Source organism: Magnolia sinica, chromosome 1 (genome assembly GCF_029962835.1).
Source record: "Magnolia sinica isolate HGM2019 chromosome 1, MsV1, whole genome shotgun sequence".
Classification (NCBI taxonomy): Eukaryota; Viridiplantae; Streptophyta; class Magnoliopsida; order Magnoliales; family Magnoliaceae; genus Magnolia; species Magnolia sinica.
This window is the reverse complement of record NC_080573.1, coordinates 137,003,326-137,025,747: the sequence shown is the minus strand read 5'-3', so window position 1 is coordinate 137,025,747 and position 22,422 is coordinate 137,003,326. Positions and strand designations below refer to the sequence as shown.

At 38.3% G+C, this 22,422-nt stretch overlaps 1 protein-coding gene and 1 long non-coding RNA gene across 5 annotated transcripts; both read left to right on the top strand.

Moving 5' to 3' along the window:
* The first annotated feature begins 344 nt into the window (after positions 1 to 344).
* Positions 345 to 21,211, top strand: LOC131220008 (tRNA (guanine(37)-N1)-methyltransferase 2). Of its 4 annotated transcripts, none has more exons than XM_058214991.1 (11): positions 345 to 488; positions 2,759 to 2,856; positions 3,613 to 3,717; positions 9,000 to 9,062; positions 9,381 to 9,454; positions 9,964 to 10,489; positions 10,561 to 10,659; positions 10,821 to 10,979; positions 18,188 to 18,291; positions 19,336 to 19,410; positions 20,820 to 21,211. In XM_058214991.1, the coding sequence occupies exons 1-11, from the start codon at positions 394 to 396 to the stop codon at positions 20,955 to 20,957; spliced, it is 1,536 nt and encodes a 511-aa protein (XP_058070974.1). In that variant the 5' UTR covers positions 345 to 393; the 3' UTR covers positions 20,958 to 21,211. The 4 variants fall into 4 exon arrangements, with proteins under 4 accessions (XP_058070974.1, XP_058070968.1, XP_058070980.1 ...); XM_058214985.1 differs by having other exon boundaries at positions 10,561 to 10,668; XM_058214997.1 differs by lacking the exon at positions 10,561 to 10,659.
* Positions 18,298 to 19,288, top strand: LOC131220038 (uncharacterized). The gene is made up of 2 exons (XR_009158523.1): positions 18,298 to 18,935; positions 19,028 to 19,288. It is a non-coding gene; the product is annotated as an uncharacterized LOC131220038 (long non-coding RNA).
* Positions 21,212 to 22,422: the final 1,211 nt, after the last annotated feature.

The following is a 22,422-nucleotide window of genomic DNA, read 5'->3' as shown; positions in this document are numbered from 1 at the left end:
GTTGGACGAGTGACCCACCCTCTCACCCGAGTCCTTACTTGACTCAGGAACGGACGAGTTGGCCCGAGCCATTGGTTCAGAAAACCATGATTTCAATGTGGTCTTCTTGCAGACTATCAAACAAGTGTTGTTTAGATATCCAATGTTCTTATGCTCATCAAGGGATACTATCAAACATGTGCTGTTTAGATATCCAATGTTTTTATGTTCATAGAGGGTACATTATCTTCTTAATGGCTTGTATCTAGCCTTCTGAATTTTGTAAACTTCATTTGTATTACTGTTGTATTGTAGTGAGATTTTTATTTTATTTTATTTTATTTATTGTTTCTTTTCTACTGCAGAGTATAGAGTGAGTGAGTCACTCCTACAGTCAACCTTGAAAAACATGCAATGTTGGACGAGAGTAAGTTTGACTTGAAGCTGAAATTGTGGGCTCTTCGAATTCCTCGTGAACTCTGCAAGCGTGTCAGTGGCATACTGAATGGGTACTTCAAGCTTTTCCTTGTTTTTCTTTTTATTTTACCATGGCTAGAGAATTATATGAGGATAAAGTGCCCTTTTTCATGCATTTCTTGTTACATCTGTTTAGTCCAGGGACATTGGTTGCATCATTATATACTCTCAACTTTTATTTATATTATTATTATTTCTTTTGAACAAGCAACCTCAAAAAGATTTCATTAAAACATTGAGAAGGAATCGAAGTTCTGATATGCATATCTGAGTAGAAGCGCCTTGAAGTGCTAGAGAAATAACTTGATTGTTTGATTCTCACTTTACCATGTTAAACAAAAATGTTTAACCTGGTTAAGAATCTGATACCATTTAAAACATATTGCTATGGCCATTGCTTTTCTGTCTTTGACCCATCTTAAGATTTGGCAGCGTGGTTTTCAGTCACTGTTGGATTGAAATTCTGGGATGATATAATGTAGAGAGCTTCTCTCAGCACCATTGCTTCTGCACGGATTGGTTGCGAGGAGTAGTGGGGGCAGAGAAAGCAATGACCGGCGATCCTGCCGTGTGCCTGAGAATCCCCCTGTACCACGGCATTTCCATCAGCATGAGAGAGGCCACCACAATTAATTTTAAGCATTCCAGGTAGAGCAAGAAACCAGGCTACTTGGGGGTGAGCAGAAAAGGGACCAGCAGCAACTAAACTGGGCCACTATCTATGGATGTCATCTGAAGACCACCCTTTGTATTTAGCTGAAGATGCTGTCCACTCAATCACCATTCCTTTAACCTTATCAATGAGCATTGAAAGAGATTTGAGAGTCGTTGAATATCTTGTTGTTTCTCTCTTTCCAGATTTCCCAACATATGGCCAAGGGAATAAGGTTCCAAAGCACTCTGCAATTCCCACTCTATACACCGTAGATCCAACTAGAAAACGCCTTTCTCATAGTTTGTCTCGAGGCCCATGAAATTTGAAATTCAGAGATAAAGAAATTCCAGACACTTGATGTCATTGGACGGTGAAGGAAAAGATGAGGACGGTTTTCTCCATTCGCTTTGCACATCACATATATTCTTGGAGAGGTGAAACCCTGCTGTTTAAGATTGTCCGCCATCAGCACTTTGTCTATAATACAAGCCAGAGGAAAGCTGATACTCCAGGAGGAGCTGATGACTTCCACAAAGGGCTGGCAAAAGTTGATATCTAATCTTTTTTTAATATTATTGAAGGCTGAATGATAGTAAGGAGTGACAAAACAATGTCAGCTTTGTTTCCTCCTCTGCTTGTCATCATTTAAGACAGGCAATATGTAGATCCATTCTTGAAATACTGGTTGTGATGCACTGATAATACATGACAAGTAATGTATCATCACGGTAACTTGTTCAAAATTTTAAATTTAAGTGTCAAACCAGATTCACATCTAGATACTGTAATTTTACTTTAAAGTACATCTTATTGGGACTGATGTCCCTCTTTGGTGGGTTTTAATAAAATTTGTTGTTAATTGCTTAAAAAAAAGTTTGCATCTTATGAGCTCTCCTGTTATGTAAATTTCAGCTCCAGAGGGGCATAAATGGATGAGGTAATGCTTTGCCAAAACCAACTGCCTTTTTTTTCAGGCCAAGTTAGCTACCCTTTTCAGTGATATAATCCTTTCACCTTGTGTTGCCCCACTGTGTATGGGTAATGGAATAAAAGTGCAATCTAGCCATATGATTGGTGGGTCTTATCCATTGCAAATGGACTGTTGGTTATCTTCTGTTTTTAGGCATCCAATTGCTCGCCAAGAATTGGATCGCTAGGATTGTCCAATGTGGATGTTATTGAAGTACCACACATCCATAGTGGTACCTACCAATTGACAGTCTCGACCACTTAAAGGTGAACGGCATGTGTACAGAATTGGCTATCTGGATTTTCCTGATCCTAATCTAGCATTTCAAGTGCCAACAAGTGATTTGTTTTTTACTGTTTAAGGAGGCATAAATTTGTTAAACTATACTAGAAAGAGCTTGTCATATTTTGTGGAATGTATGTATAGATTCTTTGGTATACAGTTCCATCATTTGCAACTGGGGCCTACTCATGCTTTCTCTTTTAATGAAGCTTTGATGCTCGCAAGTTCTGTCCTCTGTGGGGATTATAATTTATCATTTTGAATTTGTGAATACTAATGTGGTGGCTTTCGGAGCTTATGAGCTTATCCTTTATGGTTTGGGAAGATTTCTTGGGCCTTCTTGGGGATTTCTGAGCTTATGATTGCAGAGGTTTTAATGGGATTCTGTTTCACAGATATTTGCTGGATAAGGCCCGTGTCAAACCCATCACTGAAGATCCATCATGTGAAAGGAACCGTTACGTAATATTATCTGAAAGGATCAAACAGCCTGGTAAGAATGTTATATATGTCAGTGAATGTCTGAAAAGCACCTGATAATTGGTGAAATAAAGAGAACTGTGACCATTTAAAAATGACTGAACACTTTTCTTTGATAATTTGCCTGACTAACTCTGACCTCCTTTACCCAATGAAATCAAGCAAACATCCAAATGAAAAAGTGCCTCCTTTAGCTTGCATCAACTTACTTACATGTATTCATGCACTGGTTCTGGTCACTTCATGCACGTTCTTAAAAATTGCTTTTAGCCCCCTGAAACCTTGTTTTTCTTATCTGATACGTCGCCTGGAATCTGGTTCACCATCCTAGAAAGACGGGATTCAGCGATCATAAAAAGGCCCATTAGAATGATCATAAAATCCTTGTTCAAATGCTAATATTTGGTAAATCCTTCTGTAAACAATATGTTACCTTTGTGCTATTCCTTGTGAGTTGCAAGAAATGATTAAAGTAAAATTTTCTTCAAAACTTCTGGGGGCTTCTAGCAACTCATTGTGGCTTGAGCCATTGTTGTTCACCCAGGAAAAAAAAGTTGTTTGTTGCTTACAAATGGATACGTGGAAGCTATCGACTAATCGTTGTGCTTGCCCGTGGTTTTTTCTCCACGAAATCTTTTTTAATAATTGTTTTTTATTGTCTTGACCAGTTTGTTTTATGAAAATGAATATCCTCTCATTCCAGATGCAGTTTTCTGCATTATGCCCTGTTGTTTCTATCTCTGTTAATGAACTTCTGGATCTGAATCAGACCTATCTGACATTCCGGATCAAACACTGGATGCTTTGAAGAAATTATGCAAGATTGAAGTCATCCCATATTCACTGACGCTTGGGTATTCCTATTGGGGTGCAGGTGAGTTTCAATTCTTTTAGAAAGTAAATCCCAGATGCGTTTTTTTTTTTCCTCTGCATGTTTTTCTTTTATGATATTGAGGATAGTCCGGTTAAGGATTAAGGAGCATATATGGTGCTCAACTGTCTAAGTTCAGTGGTTTAGGCCATGCTTTCACTATATTAGTAAGATGGTATAAAAACTTGAAACTCAATATGGACTCAGGGAAAGCCTGATTCTTAATTGATTTGAAATTCAATCAATTTCAAGATTTTGCTTACAACAGCTAAAAAGAGAAAAAAAAATCAGAATAGTTAGTAGAAGACTTAACTGGAATATAATATCATAAGTTACTGTCTGTATGATTGTCTAGTCCTATATTACTGCACTAGAACTTCACAGATTGGGTAACGATTCAAGCCCTATATTATTCATCAGACTGTCAAATTCAGAGTTAAGTGCATGCCATAAAATCACATGATTCACAACTCATAAAATTACATGATTCACAACTCATTGATTCAAATTCCAAAGGTTCATAACTTTCAATGTTAGGAAGTAATCAAAGAAACTATAGGTTATAAGGCTATGGAAAACTGAAACTTTGAATAGGTCAAAGTTTGTCCCAAGCCACACACGAACCTACACAGGCCTGGATCATTTGTGATCCCAATACAAATTGTTGAGTTTGAATAGTTCACAAATCAAATTACAAGTTTACTCTTAAAAAAAAATTGCCTTCCAAAAAAATAAAAAAATCCTTCAAAAAAAAAGAAAAAAGAAATAAATTACAAGTTTACTTTTTATAATGAGATTCAGAAAGAAGCGAATTATTTCTCTCTTGATAACGCGACCATTGGTGCAAGCTCCGAAAGCTTGGGTTCATGTCATTCCCAGTACAATGCTGGGTCCCTGCTGCTATAGTGTATGTCTTGCCAAGAGCCCCTGCTTAGGTTAGCAAAACCATCCCCCTCGAATTGAGAAAATCCTCAACAATCTAACACCAACTTGGTCAAAATAGCTAGAGTATAGAAGCCTCTAGAATGGAGGGTGGTTGATCATTTGCTCATGTCCCATGTAGTTTGATTGAGGAGAGAGCTGGCAAACTCCAGAGGATGGACAGTCCCCGAAGATTTTAACCCCTTATCATTCTTGGTAACAAAGTGGTTGGAAACCATCTCAGGCTGAAGAGCTAGTGCGAGGACCTCCATATCTATTGGTTCAATGGGCATCCAATCAGCAGATGGCACATTGCCTTTGTGACCAATAGGACTAGATGAGGGTGAGGTCTCCTTTTTCCATAAACACCCTTACAAAGGACTTGACTAACACCATTTTGATGCTCTATGATGTGGAATCCCTTCATTAGTAGAAGTGTTTCTTCTTTAACACTCCTAACTGGAACACTCACCCATCATCAACATTGCAGTGACGAGAAGTCCTTTAAGCTCTACCAAGAGGGTTGTGTTCTTGCTACTTTCAAGTGTCCATAAAGTAAAACTCATACCCGTGGCTGCTACAATTCACTACATTTCCTTTCCAATCTTTTGCTGCCCTGAAAAGGTTAGGAAATAATGTGCTAGATGTTGGTCCATGCATTATGCATTGAGAGATACGCCTAGGTGTCCAACCAATTGATGGCTTGCCTTCCTTTGAACATAAGATCTACCCCATCTTCTCATGTTTCCCTTGGGAGTAGAACTGCTGAGGTTGTAGAGACTTGCAGAATTATGTGAAAGTGAAAGGAAATAGAAAAGAGGAAAAGAGTTGTGAAAAAGAGCATAGAGAGAGAAAACTAGGGTTGTACGTCCTTACTTTCTTCCTTTTTATATTAAGTCAAAAAGTAAAAATGGCAAAAATACCCCTCATCTACTTACAATGTCAAGAGCACCCAATAAACTAAATAAAGGGACACATGGACACAGCTAAAGACTAAGTGGACCGTACAACTGTACAACCCCTTAATACAATCATCTAGGTGTGCGGCCCACATCCACAGTTGTTAACACTCCCTCTCACGCTGGAGCATAGATATCATTGATGTTTAGCTTGGAATAAATACATATAAACTAACTGTGGCCAAAAGCTTTTTGAACACATCAATAAGCTGATCTTGAGACTGAACATATGGCATATAAATCACCCCACTAGAAACACATTTGACCTTGATCTGCTCGGTTCTCTCATGATAAACCAGATTATTTGTAATATGGGAGGCTGCTTGATTACCACAAAATAATTGCATTGGTAGGTTCACTTCAAAATCCATTTCCTGCAACAGTTTCTTAATCTATACGAGCTCACAAGTGGTACGAGCCATCACCCTATATCATGCTTTAACACTTGATCAGGCTACAACCCTGCTTTTTACTCTAACAAGTGACCAAATTCCCTCCCATAAAATGTTGTTATCTCTCTCTCTCTCTAAAAAAAAAAAACCCTCCCATAAATGTGCAGTACCTGGTAGTAGATTGCTGATCAGTTGGGAAGGTTGCCCAATTTGCGTCAGAATACCTTGTAACTTGAAGATGATTATTCCTTTTTATATAAAATTCCTTGGCCCAGTTCTTTTTTATGATATCGCAGAATTCGAACAACCACATCCATGCGAGACATCGCAGGAGAACTCATAAACTTACAACATTCGCAACATATGACATTATGATGTAGCTGGCCTAATAATTGTTAAGTAGATAGGTTTTCTGACCAATCTTCTTCACCTTCTTGGGTCTTCAGCCACATCTCCTTGATCAATAACTACTTTATGATTTGGATCTATTGGGATATCAACTAGCTTGGTACCAAGAAGGCCTATTCCTGTAAGCAAATTCAAAGCATATTTCCTTTGAGATAAATTAATGCTTTTCTTTGATCTGACACCTTCTAGCACAAGGAAATAACGAGAATGGCTCACATCTTTTGTTAGGAAGTGATGTTGAAGATGCTTCTTAAGGTCCTATATTCCTTTACTATCACTCCCTATAACCACAATGTCATCCACGTATGCAATTAATACAATCGGACCATAGGTGCCTCTTTTTGTGAAGGCATGATGATTAGCATGACGTTGAAATAAACCATAAGGCCAACACAACTTTACTGAATTTATTAAATTATGCAACCGGTAACTACTTTAATCCATAAATTGCCTTTCTCAGTTTACAAATTTTATCCGACTTTTATTTTTGAGCTTTGATGATTTTTATTACCAAAGGGCTGAAGCCAAGGAATTACAAAAAGCAAACAGCAAAAAACTAATTACATATCTGCCCAACTATCACTCTATCAGGGAACTAAGACGATGCTATTGCCACTTGGATTTTTAGTATTGAAGTGGGCAAACTACCTCAAGGATAGGTATTTAGGTGTCTTAGTGAAATTTTAGCTTGAAAAGGGTGCAAAATGCCATAAGGATAGGAAACTAGGGCTCCTTACCGACATTTTTAGCTTGAGAAGTGGCAAAATGCCTTAAAGATTGGCATTTAGGTACCTTACCTTGATTTTTTTGCTAGAAAAGTGGACAAAATGCCTTAAAGATTAGTATTTAGGTGCTTTAGCTTGATTTTTAGCTTGAAAAGTGGGCAAAATGCCTCAAGGATAGGTATTTAGTTTTATTTACCCAGATTTTGAACTTCAAAATGGGCAAAATTCCTCAAGGATAGACATTTAGGTGACATTACCAAGATTTTACTTGAAAATGTCAAAATGCCTCAAGGATGGGCATTTAAGTGCCCTTTCCTAGATTTTTAACTTGAAACATGGTAAAATGCATCAAGGACAGGCATTTAGGTCCCTCAACAGGATTTTAACTAGAAGTGTGGGTGAAGCATCCAATGATAGGTTTTTAGGTGCTATCACCTATCAGTGGGATTTTTTCTTGAAAAGTAGGAATTTGGGTACCATCACCTAGATCTCTCTCTCTCTCTCTCTCTCTCTCTCTCTCTCTTTGAAAGATAAGAATTTTATTAAAAGAGGGTGGCAAAAACCACCCGACAAACTATACAAACTCAAAAATAAAAATAAAAATAGCCCATCCAACAATTTTATGGTGCGCAATCTCAAAACATGATATGAACTTTAGACAAGACAACAGCTGAAGAAACGCTAAGATTTCTAAACACCCGATAAATCCTCTCCACCCAGACCGCCCAGAGGACAACCAAAATAATGGAGCGCCACTTTCTCTTTCCAAGCCTCCCACCTTGATCTGAATGCCACACACAGAACAAGTGGTCAAGAGAGGAGCGCATAACCCACGAAATATCTGCAAGACGGAGAACGCTGCATCACCTAGATCTTTAACTTGATAAGTAGGTAGAATGCCTCAAGGATTGTCATTTAGGTGCCATCATCAAGATGTTTAACTTGAAAAGTGAACATAATGCCTCAAGGATTGGTATTTAGGTGTACTTACCAAGATTTCTATCTTGAAAAGTAGAGAAAACGCCCCAACGATAAGGACCAAGATGCTCCCACATGGATTTTTGACTTGATAAGTGGCCAACATGCCTCAAGGATAGGTATTTAGGTTTGGTTTCCTAGCTTGAAAAGTGGTCAAAATGCCTTTATTTTTATCAGCAACAGTCTACCTTTTCACGCTGCCAGCCTTTTTTGCCAACGAACACTTGGCTCAGGTTGCTTGAGAGTTGAGAGGTTTCTACATGCACTAAAGGGCTAAGCGCCCACCTCGCAAATATCAGTCTGGTAATTGCTGCTTTTTAGGTGCTGTCACTCCACCAACCTATCCTAGCATTGAAGGATACTACATTTTGTTTAAACTTATATCTCCGTAAAGATTCATCCATGATTTCACATGTTTGAAGGACACATTCTCTTGTATGTTGGTACAATTATGTTCATCGTCCTATTTTTGTTTGATCTGATAAAATTGTAGAGAGCATGTGGTATCATTTTGTAAAACCTGGGCAACATTTTACCCTTTGAGAGTAGTAGTGCTGCCAAATGTTGTGTATGGAATATCAGTTAGTTTATTACTGACTCTTTCTAGTGAAACTGTTGGTTTTGTTTGATTACAAGTTTCCCTGCTAGAATGTATTTATAGTGCTTTGTTAGCTCAAGTATTGTTACATAGATGATATATATGAACACTTTCACTTTTCTTCAATTAGAGTGAAATGCATTTTTAAAACATTAACCAGTAAGCTGGTGAATGACAATTTTGTATTTCTATAACTTCCACATTGTCTAATTCACTGTTCCTGAATGATGATTCTGGTTATTTTCCAGACATAGACCCGTGTATGAGCAAGTTTTTGATCACCAAATTGTTGTTTTACTGCTAGACCATATTTTGAAGCAAGTACTGCCCCCTGGAGTGGAGGTACCTTCTTCTTTTGAGACAATAGTTAAGTACTCTTCGCACCTCTATCTTTTACTTTTTATACTTTTGCTTCTCTAAGTTGGGAGTGAACTCATGGTTGTTACATAAAGCATCCAATTGAGCAGCAGGCCAAATCCATTTTGCATTCTTTCTAGAATGTGGAAACATTCTCTGAGTGAACTGGATAACCCTTCTACTTTTCCTTTTTATTTGCACTTTGATCTTCCAACCTGGCTCATCTCACCTTTTTCGTAATTGCTGACGATATGCTCTCCAGTTTATTGTCTTTTAGCATTGTCTGAGTTTGAGCACTGGGTTAACAACATTTCTTGTTCATGTTCAGGTCACATTGCTCATCTGAATATAACTGGCGAACTACTTCCCTACAAGGATGTTATTGCAAGGGTTATTTATGATGTATGTTTGAAGCTATTTCAAGCATTGATACTTACCTTCAGCCGTTGAAATTGAACTTCTTTCTCAACATGAATAGGTGCTGATGAAAAGCTCACAATAGTTCAGGTGTTTTTGTTTGACGTGGATTCTACATCTTGAACATAACCAAGAACTTTGTCCCCATTATAACCTCATGTTGAAATCTTCCATTGGCAATTGTTCACTGATTGGAACTTTGATTGTACGTTTCTTTAGGTTATGTTTACTTCACCTGCTCGTGCAGCCTATATTCTGGATTATCCACCCGTTAATTATCTAAATAATTGTATCTTTCAAAAAAAAAAAAAAATCTAAATAATTGTGATAATGGTGGTAATAATAAAAATATTAATATACTATTTGGGACTGAATCCCACCTTTTTCGGTCTTTATTTGTCTTGTTTGAGAAAGTTCTGAATTTTTTGATCACTTTTCTTTGTTTTCCTATAGAGGAGTTTCTGAATGCTGGATGGTTTTGTTTTTTGTTGCAGAAAAACCAGCCAAGAATAAAAACTGTAGTGAATAAAGTTGGAACCATTACGAATGAGTTCCGAGTACCGAAATTTGAAATTCTGGTTGGGAAAGATGACATGGTCAGTGAAGTCAAGCAGTATGGAGCCACGTTCAAGCTTGACTATGGCTTGGTCTATTGGAACTCGAGACTTGAACACGAACACATTCGGCTAGTTTCTCAGTTTCGTGCAGGAGATACCATTTGTGACATGTTTGCTGGCATTGGTCCTTTTGCAATCCCAGCTGCACAGAAAGGATGTGTTGTGTATGCAAATGACTTGAACCCAAATAGCACGCATTATCTGAAGGTTAATGCTAAGGTCAACAAAGTGGAAGATCGTGTTCATGTGTACAATATGGATGCGAGGGCATTTATGTACCATTTATTGGCAGTGCCGGTTTGTGATGTCAAATCAGAATCCGAAGTTACTGTCCCCAAAGCTTGTGGAAACTACAACTCGCCAGCTAATGGAGAAGAAACTTTGGAAGATGGAAGGTCAACAGGTGCTTCATCTCTCCAAATAATTAAAGCTTTCTTCCTTGAAGCAGTATGTTAACATTTATATGCTTTGTAGTTGAAACAAAAGAAATAGCAGTTGGTGGTGCAAACGGCCAAGAAAGTTCATGCATGAGTGTTGATGATGCTGCTAAAAGACGTTCGGAAAATTGTGAAGGTAGTTCAGGCAAGAAATATGAGTTCCCTTTAATGATGAAACCTGCCGTCTCTAATTTGCCTTACAGAATCAAGGATGTGTTAGTGTGGCTTCTAAACTGTTCTGAGTTATGGAATGTTATCTTGATTATGTAGCTTCTTTTTGTTCCTTTTAATTTGCAGAAGATAGTGGTATGAATGGAACCGTTATAACTGCACTCAGTAGGAGAGAGGGGGGCACAAACAAGAGGATGAGAGGCTGTACATTATCAAATACCAACACCTGGGAGCATTTTGATCATGTGATTATGAATCTACCTGCTTCTGCTTTGAAATTTCTTGGTACATGTCTCATTTTATCTCCTTCAGTTTCATTGTGCTTGGTTTTGTCTTAACATAGTTGTAGGGTTGACATGATATTTTCTACTTGATAATCTTCTTTTTCTTTGCTTCATTATTATCATAAACCCACCTCCTTGGAAAGTCAAAGCTTGTATGGGTTGACTTTATATAGACAAGCATCTTGCATTTCCATTTTGAAATGCATGCGATATTATGTTTATACCTTTCCCGGTCTTTTGGCTAAGATCTGTATGATATAAAGTTTAAAAACTGGGAATATTATTGGAGGCTCTGTGCTGTTCTTTTTCTTCTTTTTAATCAATTGACCTTTCATTTCTTAGGGCTTTGTTTTTGGAAGATCAGCATGCACATTTCCCAATTTTAGATTCATTCCAGCTTGAACTAGTTATGATTTTAGGACCTGCATTTTTCTCTTCTTGACCAATCTCTCTCTCTCTCTCTCTCTCTCTCTCTCTCTCTCTCTCTCTCTCTTGTTAGAGTCAGCTAGGATCAGTGTTGGCGAATTTTCGAAAGCTCTCTCTCTCTCTCTCTTGTTAGAGTCAGCTAGGATCAGTGTTGGCGAATTTTCGAAAGACATGGAAGCATAAAATTTTCTAAAAATTTAAAATTTAAAAAATTTATTAGGATTCCCCTCTAGATATTATCAAGTTCCAAAAATAACACAAATCAATGGTTAGGATCTCACATCACATCTGTGCCATGTAATTATTGTAGTGAAGTCTCTCTCCAATCTTACCTAGAAAAGAGGAGAGCAGAGAACCGCTATCACACTTCGGATGGGGTTGGGCATGAGCACCTGAGAGGTGGGCTCCACATGTTGGGACGTATGATGGATTCTCTCTCTTCTTCTTTTTCTCTTTTATCTCACATACCAGACGTCCCTAGGGGGTAGGGACGTCCAAGGCTCTCTCTTGCTCTGTCCCGCTTGGATTATGATCTATTTATAAGAGGAGAATATGAGCTTCAAAGGGATTATCAATTATGATGATCCTCACCTGTACACTTTGGTATGGCCTACACCATCAAAGGTCTGTATGCCTTATCCATGCACTCAAATTGACCGAATCCCTCGACTCTATAGTGACATCTACTCTTGACCAAAATTCGATGCCGATCTAAGAGGTAGGCCACAAGATCTCAACCATCAGATATCCATCAAGCATGATAAAAACATTTTTGAATGATCTATGGTTAAATTCCATTAAATATTAAAAAACTTTTAAGCGCCATGCCTAGTTAGAAAACCACTTGATGGACGTTTTGATCACTAAAATCTAAGCCACCAACAAGTTCCTTGAGGTAACCAGTGGGATCCCATGTTGGAGCATATAGACTACAATTGCATCCTTGATGCATGTACCAACCACACTCCTATATCAACCAGTAATGTGTAACCTCGCGGGGTGAGCCAAAACACACAACACTAGGACCTCGTACTCCCCAAACGCCCTCGGATCTAAGGACTAGTCAAAGCTAGTGCATGATCATGTTAATATGATCTTGGCATGATGCGTCTCCTACACCAAAGATTTGATGTGATCCTCAAGTGCTCAGCCAGGCCTAAACATAAGAACCTACATTCCATGACCACTCACACTCTTATGTGGGTTAGGTCCATGGCATATTTATCCTGATGATAGAGAACTTCCATCCCAATTCCTCGCTGGTTCACTCACATAGTATGACCAATTAACCTTTCATGGATTGCCAATCCCTGGTCATGGAATTTAGGATTCTAAGATCCATGAAACACAACTTTCCCTTGGCTAGTGGTCCTTTTGTCGAAACTCACGTTCTCATAGGACAACTGGAGAAAACCCTCTCTGTAACTTGTAAAATCAAAGATAGTTGAGGTTTCTTACACATTTAATATGGCATCCATGGTAAGGCCAAACACGTGTTCATCCGTGTACATGATCATAACAATCATTATTAGCTTTCCAGGGCACACAATACCACATCTAGTCTTCATGATTTGGCTTTGTACACCGAGTCCCAAGCCATGTATTTTGTTTCAAACCATGCATTGAAGTATCATGCAAAGTAGAAGTTGGTTTTTGTTTTCTGTATGAACTTCTATTAGGTTGTTGATTTTGATTGGGATGAACATGCTGGCTGGTGTGGGGTCATCATTCACTGTCATATGTGTGGCGGTCTTTTCTTATTTAAGCCACAAGGAAACCATTTATGCCAAGTAAGTGGAAACACTTTACTCCTAGGCTAAAAAATTTTCAGCTCCTCTTATTCTTGTTCTTTGTCGAGGGTGACTCTCTGACCATGGTGATTGCATCTTTCTTGGTAAATATATTCATGGAAATTAGGTGACCTAATTGGAGAAAATTAGGCAACCTAATTGAAGGAAGGGACATCTAATTTGTTGGGCATCTCACTTCCCATTTTCGTTGGGAGGATAACTCCAAGGTTGGTGTTCAAGCTAAAGAAGGTGTTGGTAGAGGGGTTAATTGTGGGATCCCAGTTCCCATTGGTGTAACTATGATGTAAATTTGTTGTTTACCTTGTTCTTGCACACCTTCACCCATTGGTTGGGGACGAGACGGTGAGAAAGATGTCTTCAAACTTGCAAAAGTGAGAGAGAGTAAGAGTAGGGTCCTTGATCATTTTAGATGCTTTAAGAGTGATAACCAAAAGGTAAAAGTCAAGGTCAATGATCAATGAAATGTAGAGAAGTTATTTTCGGAACTTGTTAAATGGCAATCACTCCTTGAGCATAGGGATATAAGGAACCATAAGGCCAAATGACGTTGGAGTCCATTGATAACTTTCATAGCATTAGGATATGTGAAGTGAAAGAAGCCTTGAGAAAGATAAAAACAGGAAACGCCCTTGGACCAGATGGTACACCAATAGGTGTTTGGAAGTGTGTCGGAGATACTAGGTTATTTTGGTTGAAAAAGTTGTTTAGCAAGATAGTAAGATCAAAGAAAATGCCAGATGAATGGAGGAAAAGAATCATGGTACCTATTTATAAGAATAAAGGAGACGTATAGAGTTGCATTAATTATCATGGAATTAAATTTATGAGCCATACTATGAAACTTTGGGAAAGAGTGATTGAGGAAAGACTAAGGCATGGGATGAATGTATTAGAAAATCAGTTTGGTTTCATACCGGGGCAGTCTACCATTGAAGCTATTTTCCTACTTAGACAATTGATGGAGAAAATTAGGAAGAGGAGGAAGGATTTCAACATGGCTTTTATTTACTTAGCGAAAGCTTATGATAAGGTCCCTAAGGGGTTAAAGGAGTCTCAAGAGGAAATATTGATATGATTAAGGATTTGTATGGAGTAGTAACAAATATGAGGACCACTAGTAGAGAGAGAAGTGAGTTCTCAATTACTGTAGGTTTGTGCGAGGGATCAGAATTGAGTCTGTACCTCTTCTTGTTGGTAATGGCCGAGTTAACGAGGTATATGCAGGAAGAGATCCCATGGTGTATGCATGACATAGTTTTGATTGACAAGACGAGGGAGGCTGTAAACCCAAAGCTAGATTTATGCCGACCTAAAGGATTTAAACTTTGTCAGACTAGCATAGTGTATGGAGTGCAATTTTAGTAACAATAAGAGGGGGAGCAAGGAATTAGGTAAGATTGCTGACCATGAAGTTTTCCAAAATTACCACTTCCTATATCTTGGGTTGATAATTCATGAGAAGGATGTTGCCTGTAGAATTCAAGCGTGGTGGAAGAAATGGAGAAATGCCTCTGAAGTTTTATGTGATCGTCGTGTAACACTCGCACTGAAAGGGAAATTTTATGGGATGGCTATAAGACTGTCCATGCTTTATGGTATAGAATGTTGGGCAGTCAAGGAAAACGTTCATAGGAGTGTAGCTGAAATGAGGATGTTGAGATAGATGAGTGGCAAGACAAGGAAGGATATAACTAGACATGAATGCATTCGAGGGATTTTAGGAGTAGTACCAATAGGTAATAAGACAAGGGAAGGTAGACCTAGATGGTTTGCTCGTGTGCAACAGATACCAAGAACTGCGCCAGTTAGGAGTGAGTTGATACAACTATACAAGTTGAAGGCTCTAAAAGGGCAAGGCGAAGGCCAAAAAGTACATGGGTGAAAGTACTAGGAAAAGACTTGACCTATGGCCTAACTAAAGTTATCGTCCTTACATAGAGTGGAATGGTGGAAAAGGATTGGTGTCGCTAGTCTAGTGACACCGAAACCCCCATTTTTCGTTTCTCTCTGGATTATCGGCGAAATATCGGCGATATCTTCGATAATCTTTGATTTTTTCCGACAAAATAGGTAAAAATGGAAAAATAAACCTTTGATTTCGGTAATACCTGGTTGATGGTTGATCGGAACTCGGAAGCAAAGAATCTCATGGGCAGCAATCGACAGCGCTCGTCTCGTGTGACTCACAGATACATGATTTCGGCGAAAAATCAGAGATTTTGGCGAAAAACCAGAGATTTAGGGAGATTGCTTGAAACCTCGTCGAAAATCGCCCCCGTCCGCTGGAAAACCCTCTTCGCAGACGAAACCCTTTTTTTTTTTCTTTTCTTTTTTCTTTTTTTTTTTGGCTTTTATGCTTCAGCGGAAGCAAACAGGCGCACGGTGCGCTTCAGCGTACTGAGTAAACTTTCTGGGCCCACCGTGAATGTATGTGATTTATCCACGCCGTCCATTCATTTTTCTAGTTTATTTTAGGGGTAAATCCCAAAATTAAAGTATATCCACAGATCCAGTGGACCACACCACAAGAAACAATAAGAATAATGATTTTCACCGTTGAAACCTTCTTAGGCCCCAGAGTGATGTTTATTTGTCATCAAACCTTTTTTTAAATATAAAAAGGCATGGATGAAGGGTTAAAATAAATATCAGCTTGATTCAAAATTTCTGTGGCCACCAAGAAGCTTTTAATGATATGCGTTCAATTCACAAAGTTTCTTGTGGTGTGGTCCATTGAAGATTTGAATCTGGTTCATTTTTTATATCACACACTAAAATAAGCCTTCATATATAATGGACGGTGCAGATTTAAGGTACATAATTCATAATGGGTCCCACAGATAGGGTTTCATGAGAAGCGGATGGGCTACTGTACCTCACACCAGCTATATAGCTGCTGTAGGTACGTGTCGTGCGAAGTCCAGCACTGACGCTCCTCGCGCTCCGAGTTGTACGAACGGTTCAAAGGAGATCAAAGTTACGTTGGCCCCACAGTGATGTATTTATTATATCTACACCGTTCATCTGTTTTTAGAGTTCATTTTAGAGCATTATCCAAAAAATGAATCATATCCAAAGATTATATGGACCGCACCATAGATAGCAGCAGAGATAATGATTTTTACCGTTAAACAATTTGTAGGGCCCACCATAACGTTTATTTTGCATCCAATCTGTTCGTAAAAATATAAATATCTGAATGAAGTGGAAAACCAATTTTCATACTGATCCAAAACTTTTGTGACGTCGAAAAGAATTTCAATGGTAGACGTTCAATCCCCCACTCGTTTTTTGCAGTGTGGTCCACTTCATAGTTATTTGTCTTATTTTTTGTCTAAAGGCTTAAGGCAAGCTCTTCAAATGGATTAACGGTTTGGATATAACACACACCTCATGATCAGACCCATATCACTTACTGATGTCAATAGCTGGGATGAGGTGCACCTGCCATTTCGCTTACGGACTGTGCTGGAACGAAGTGAATTGCACACTGAGTAAAATGTGGGCCCATAGTAATTGTGTATTTGATCCAACTCAGTTCATCCATTTTATTAGATGATTTCAAGGCACAAGCCAAAAAATGAAGCATATCCAAAGTTTAGGTGGACCACACCACATGAAACTGTGTGAATTGAATGTTTACCATCAAAAAATTATTGGGGGCCACAAAAGTTTTGTATCAACATGATATTTCCATTTTTTATTCAACCATGTCCCTGTGATCTTATGAACAGTTTGGATGACAAATAAACATCACTGGGCCCTATGAAGATTTCAATGGTGGAAATTATTATTACCACTGTTTCATATGGTGTGGTCAACTTGAAACTTAAGATAAATTTATTTTGGTTATTATTAGAGTAATTTCTTATGGAAATGTATGCTTTTTTGGGCCCTATTAAATGAAAATTTATTATTTAATGCATTTTTTTACAAATTTTTAATTTCTAAATATACAAATATGTGTATTTAGGCATGTCTTGAAGTTTCATGAAAAAATTTCACTGTTATCATATTTTTCTCTGAATTTCCGGTTATCGGCGATATTATCGGCGATAACGATATTATATCTTTATCTCTGGCCAGCGAAACTTGCAACGATACCGACAACTTGACCTATGGCCTAACTAAAGTTATCGTCCTTACATAGAGTGGAATGGTGGAAAAAGATTCATGTAGCTGACCCCGATCAGATGGGGTAAGGCTTACATGATGACGATGACCTATTTATGCCACTTCTTGTATATTCTGACACATGGCAATCCCCTGGACGATTCCTAGCCCTGCCACAGTGTTATTGGATGGGAACCTCAATATCACCACTCAGTAACAACCACCACTTCATATGAGATGCCATCCTCCTTGGAGACAAGGGCCATCTGGACAGCCAACCTGGACTGCCAGTCGGACCCCAGTTCATCCAGGTGGTGCATCCTGCTGTCTCTGTGTTTTGCATGAATATAACTGGTGAACAGCTTAAAATATCAAATATTAGTAATTCTTCGAAGAAACTGAAAGTTTAACACTTCTTAACTAAAAATATTTGGCCAAGGATTCACATGTATTATATGGTCAAGCTTTTACTCTGCTCTAAGTTGTCAAGGCAGTGAGAAATCTCCGAGGATAAATGCCTACACAGGCATCTATATGGCATATTCATGTATGGGTTCCTGAAAGTTAACACTAAAAGGGTATGGCTAACAATTTCGAGCTTAGGAAGGTGTTAATTGATAATTTTCTTACACGAGGATGAGTTATCAGTTATGTGAATATTATAACAATTGAGATCAAATGTGGATACTGAATATGTTTCTCCTATGACATGACCAAGTACAGTTCAGTTTGTATTGCCTGTAAAGATCAGCTATTTTCTTTTTAGCTTTTACAGAATCTTTAAGTTTCATAGTTTATCTAATTGCTTGTGATGTTTATTTAATAATTGTGTTAATTTCTTGATAAATGATTCCGGCAGACGTTTTTAGAGGCTTCCAAAGAAAACGTTGGAAGGGTCCTTTACCTTGGATTCATTGCTATGGCTTCTTGCGATCAATTGAAACAAAAGAATCAGTAATTGCTGTAAGTTTCCTCTTGTGAAACCTTGGTTGAGATGCTTTTCCTTACCTAGATCCACAGGTTATTTGTCATCTCTCTTTTAAGCTTCTAGATTTTGTTTCAGTATTCTGTTGTCTGTATAAAGTATGAATGAACACTTTGTTCTTCCTAATTTCCAAATGTGTAATTTTCTTCTAATCTGTGAACAGTTCGTGAAATTTTGAATTTGTTTCTCTTATTTTAGCAAAACAATGGGTTGACGATGTTGGTGCTTTGTATATCCCAAGCAGCGCCTATCTTTGCTAGGACCAATACTACTTTGCTAGTCACTATAGTCTGCACCCTTTATATCTGTAGAATATGATAAGTCTATCCACCACCGATTTCTAGAGATGGTAAGAGACTGGGTTGTTGGTTAAAACTTAAAACAAAACCAGAATATGAAATAGCCGGTGGGGTCTGTGGAAAGCCACAAAAGGGAACTATTATGCATGGCCAAGCCTTGATATCTTTACCAACAAAGACTGGCTCACCAGCTGATCGAAGATTTTTCTGCACTGCTGGCTTCCCTGTAAGTGTGAACCATCTTATGGCTTGAAGGTTTTGTGCCAAAATCTAATGCAAAACCTTGGAATGTCATCCATACTCTGCCTTTTTTAACATGAAGTGTTAACAAATCGTACTCTAGGAGGGAGAGAATAATGATTTACATATTCTAACTTAATGCTTGTACCCATTTTTGGTTGCTCCAATTTCAAAGGCCAGCATGTTAGAGAGGTATCATTGCATCTTCATTTTAAATTATTCCAATCACCAGAAAACCTCCTCCCTTGTAATTGTGCCCTTTTTCACTTGTTTAATGAAATCCATATTTAATCTTCCTCTGTTCCCTAATGTACTGCTTTTACATTATTAATGAAAAGTGGAATGACCTCTGGTTCCCATGCTTCAATTGGCATGGGAGTTGGTTCCATTATCCCAACTTATTTACCTTTTCATGTTCTCACTAAAAAATGTTTTTTCTGAAACATTTTAGTTAAATTAAAAGCTTTTCCTGTTTTTGTGCAGGAGGCTGAGGCTACTTTGAATGCTAAGATACAAGACCCAATATTTCACACAGTTAGGGATGTTGCTCCGAACAAGGTATGATCTCTTATGATTCCGCGCCCCCATAGATCTAGTGCTGATAGTTCATACTTCATAATGCAGAATGACCAAAGCAGTTTGCCTGCATCAGTTGAATCCTGTCATTTGAAATATCGGCAGATGCAGAATACTTTAAGGTTTCGGCAGTTCATAATAATGCAATGGTGCTGATAAATACTACACATACCTATAAATTCATTGAATGACCGCTATTTTCATTCAACTTAGCCTCTTCCCTGAGCTTACCATGTTTCCCCTTCCTTTCTCGGACACTATCACATTTCCTTTTTGATGATTGCATTCATGGTCATTTGGAAGGGAATTCTAATCACCAGCGATGGTTTCTCATCTTTTCACTCATTATCTTTTTTCTAATTTTACCATCCATATCAGATTTTATTTGAATTGTTTCAAAATTCAGTTTTCTGTTTTCACATTTTCCTGACTTTCCTGACTTAATGGAACCCCTTTTACCCCCCCTGTTTTTTGTTCAATCAATACTAGTATGCATTATGCATGCAAGTGCACTGTTCAAGAAAGCTCATGCAAAAGCCAACCTCATTCAGCAGGTGGTCCCCATCAAAAGGAAAAAGCATACCATAATAAAAAAAAGGGTCAGTCGCTACACACAATGTCCAACATGGAAATCTTATTCTGGCGTCATTGATTGTGAACAGCAGCACCATTCCCATCAGGTTCTTACCAACCTTCGGCGTATTGGTGTTACGGGCATTGAACATTCGTAACTCCAATGGCTGCATTCACGGCGGCAATGGGACAATAAGGGTCAAGAAAGAAGCCATGTTATCCATTTTCAGAAGGTTAGAGGGATTGATGAGTGAAAGTAGAAATAGTTTCAAACATGTAGCAATGAGCTGTTATGGTTAATAATGGCAGTTAGCTGGGAAGATGGGTAGTTTTTACCTGGGTGATCATCCACACAGTTAAGTATCAGTGTTTGAGTTGCAAACATGGGAGGGGAAAAAAGGAAAAAACGAAAAAAGAAAAAAGGAGAGAGCAAAGCATGGTTTTGCCACTCATGCAGGGGCCTGTCAAAGCAGTCTCTGGCTTTACTATATTCATAAGTAACCCTGTTTAAATCAAATGTAACATATGGGAAGGTCGGTATAATGTTGTATTGAACTGATAATATCAATTCAAATACTCTCTGCTGTTATACATCTGCCTCGTTATACATCTGCCTCAAATCCCGCATCCTGCATGTTGTTTCTAACATTGAGCAGTTCCACCATCCTTGTTGGGTACAATTGCTCAACCTTTCAAACATTCCACATCCATCATTTGGTTGCATTGTGGCCTCTAACTCGTTTTCAGCTATTGAAAAGTCATTTTGGTTTTGTATATTATGTGGCTCGTGGTAGTTGCTAAGATTTTTCTTGTTGCAGGTGATGATTTGCTTAAGCTTCCGGTTGCCAGAAGAAGCCTGTTTCAAAGAGGACAATGCAAATGATACTAACAGTACCCCTGGGTTTGCCGAGGTTGTGGGTGCTGTTTCCAACCAAGATTTGAAGAACCAGTCCTGAAATACGAAGCAACCCAAATCACATTCGCTTTCTATTATCTTTCTAATGCAAGTACGATGAGGGAAATTGCATGTTGAAATGCACCCCAGGGTGGTCTTGCTCACATTTTCTAGCATTTCATTACCATATTCGAGCATACTGTTAGAGATTATGAAATTTAGAAATTTTCTGATTTTTAATTAACCCTTGTTGTACAGATCCTCGTATAGATTTTGTCAATTATCTATGAATAAAACAAAATTATAAACCCTGAACCTTCTCTAGAAAGCCCAAAACCCAACTACATTGGCACTAGTTTAGCATATTGTTGGTCTTTGAAATGTCTCGCGACAATGCTGATGTGGCACATTGGTGTGTCCTGACTCTGAAAGCTTGCTGATCAAACAAATGACAGTCTCTTGTACTCCCATCTTCATTCCATTGTAGAAAGCATGATTTTTAGTTTGCTTTTGTCGATTGGTTTTGATATTCGGTTGCAATTAAAAATAACCTCTCACTTTTGGTGTCTGATCTCATTCAATGCAGTCACCTTTGTACCTAAATCAAAACCATCCAAAGAGTGGGACCCACTAAAGATTGGGTGGAGCCCCTGATCAGATTGATTTGGTGGTTCTGACCTCTGATTCAGGGACGTTTGTTGAATTTGGAGATTTGACTAGTTCTTATTTTAACAATCAATTAGATGTCCAATGATCAGCCAGTTGGGATCATCATCTGTTTGGTGTGATTATTTTGGTCATGGGAATCTTAAATGGATCCCCCTGATCTGGACAGTTAATTTAGGTACGTATAATGCCCTGTTCACATGGGCGTGGATCATCACACTCCGTTGGAGTATCAGAATTCTTTCCCTTCTGTTTATTAATCCACATTAGATGGCGACTATAGGCTGTTCCAATATACCAATAGGAATGAAAAAGAGAGCCAAAGGTGATGGACAGAAATCTCATTTTCCTTTCTACTTCACCATCATCTCGTGGCTTACTCTTTCATTTTGAAAATCTCCCAGCATTGAGTGGCTCAGTTCAGGACTAAATGGTAATTCTGATAACAGAATAACACAGAAAAGTAATAACAAGAACATGCATACAGCTACATTCATTCAAGGTGGAAAAGGTAAGTAGAGAGTGAGGCCAAACGCTCTCCTTTTCAATGGTCCACGCCTTGGATATACGTGTTTTTTGAAATTTTATTTAATGGAAGGCAAGCATAATAATTTTGAAGCGATATAAAACCACCTCAAGAGGCGAGCAACCAAGAGGGAAGAGAGCAGATCCCAAAGATCTATTGCCTGCTTGTGAAAAAGCTTTTGTTTTTTTTCAATGGGAGGAAACTCTTTTTAGCCATCAATTGGTTTGCTCCAATACATCCTGTTGCATTGCTATATGATATATTAGGATTTTAGCATTTGAAAGTGGGTCCTCTTTCAATGATCCAAAAGTGTTTATACCATGTTTATCACACT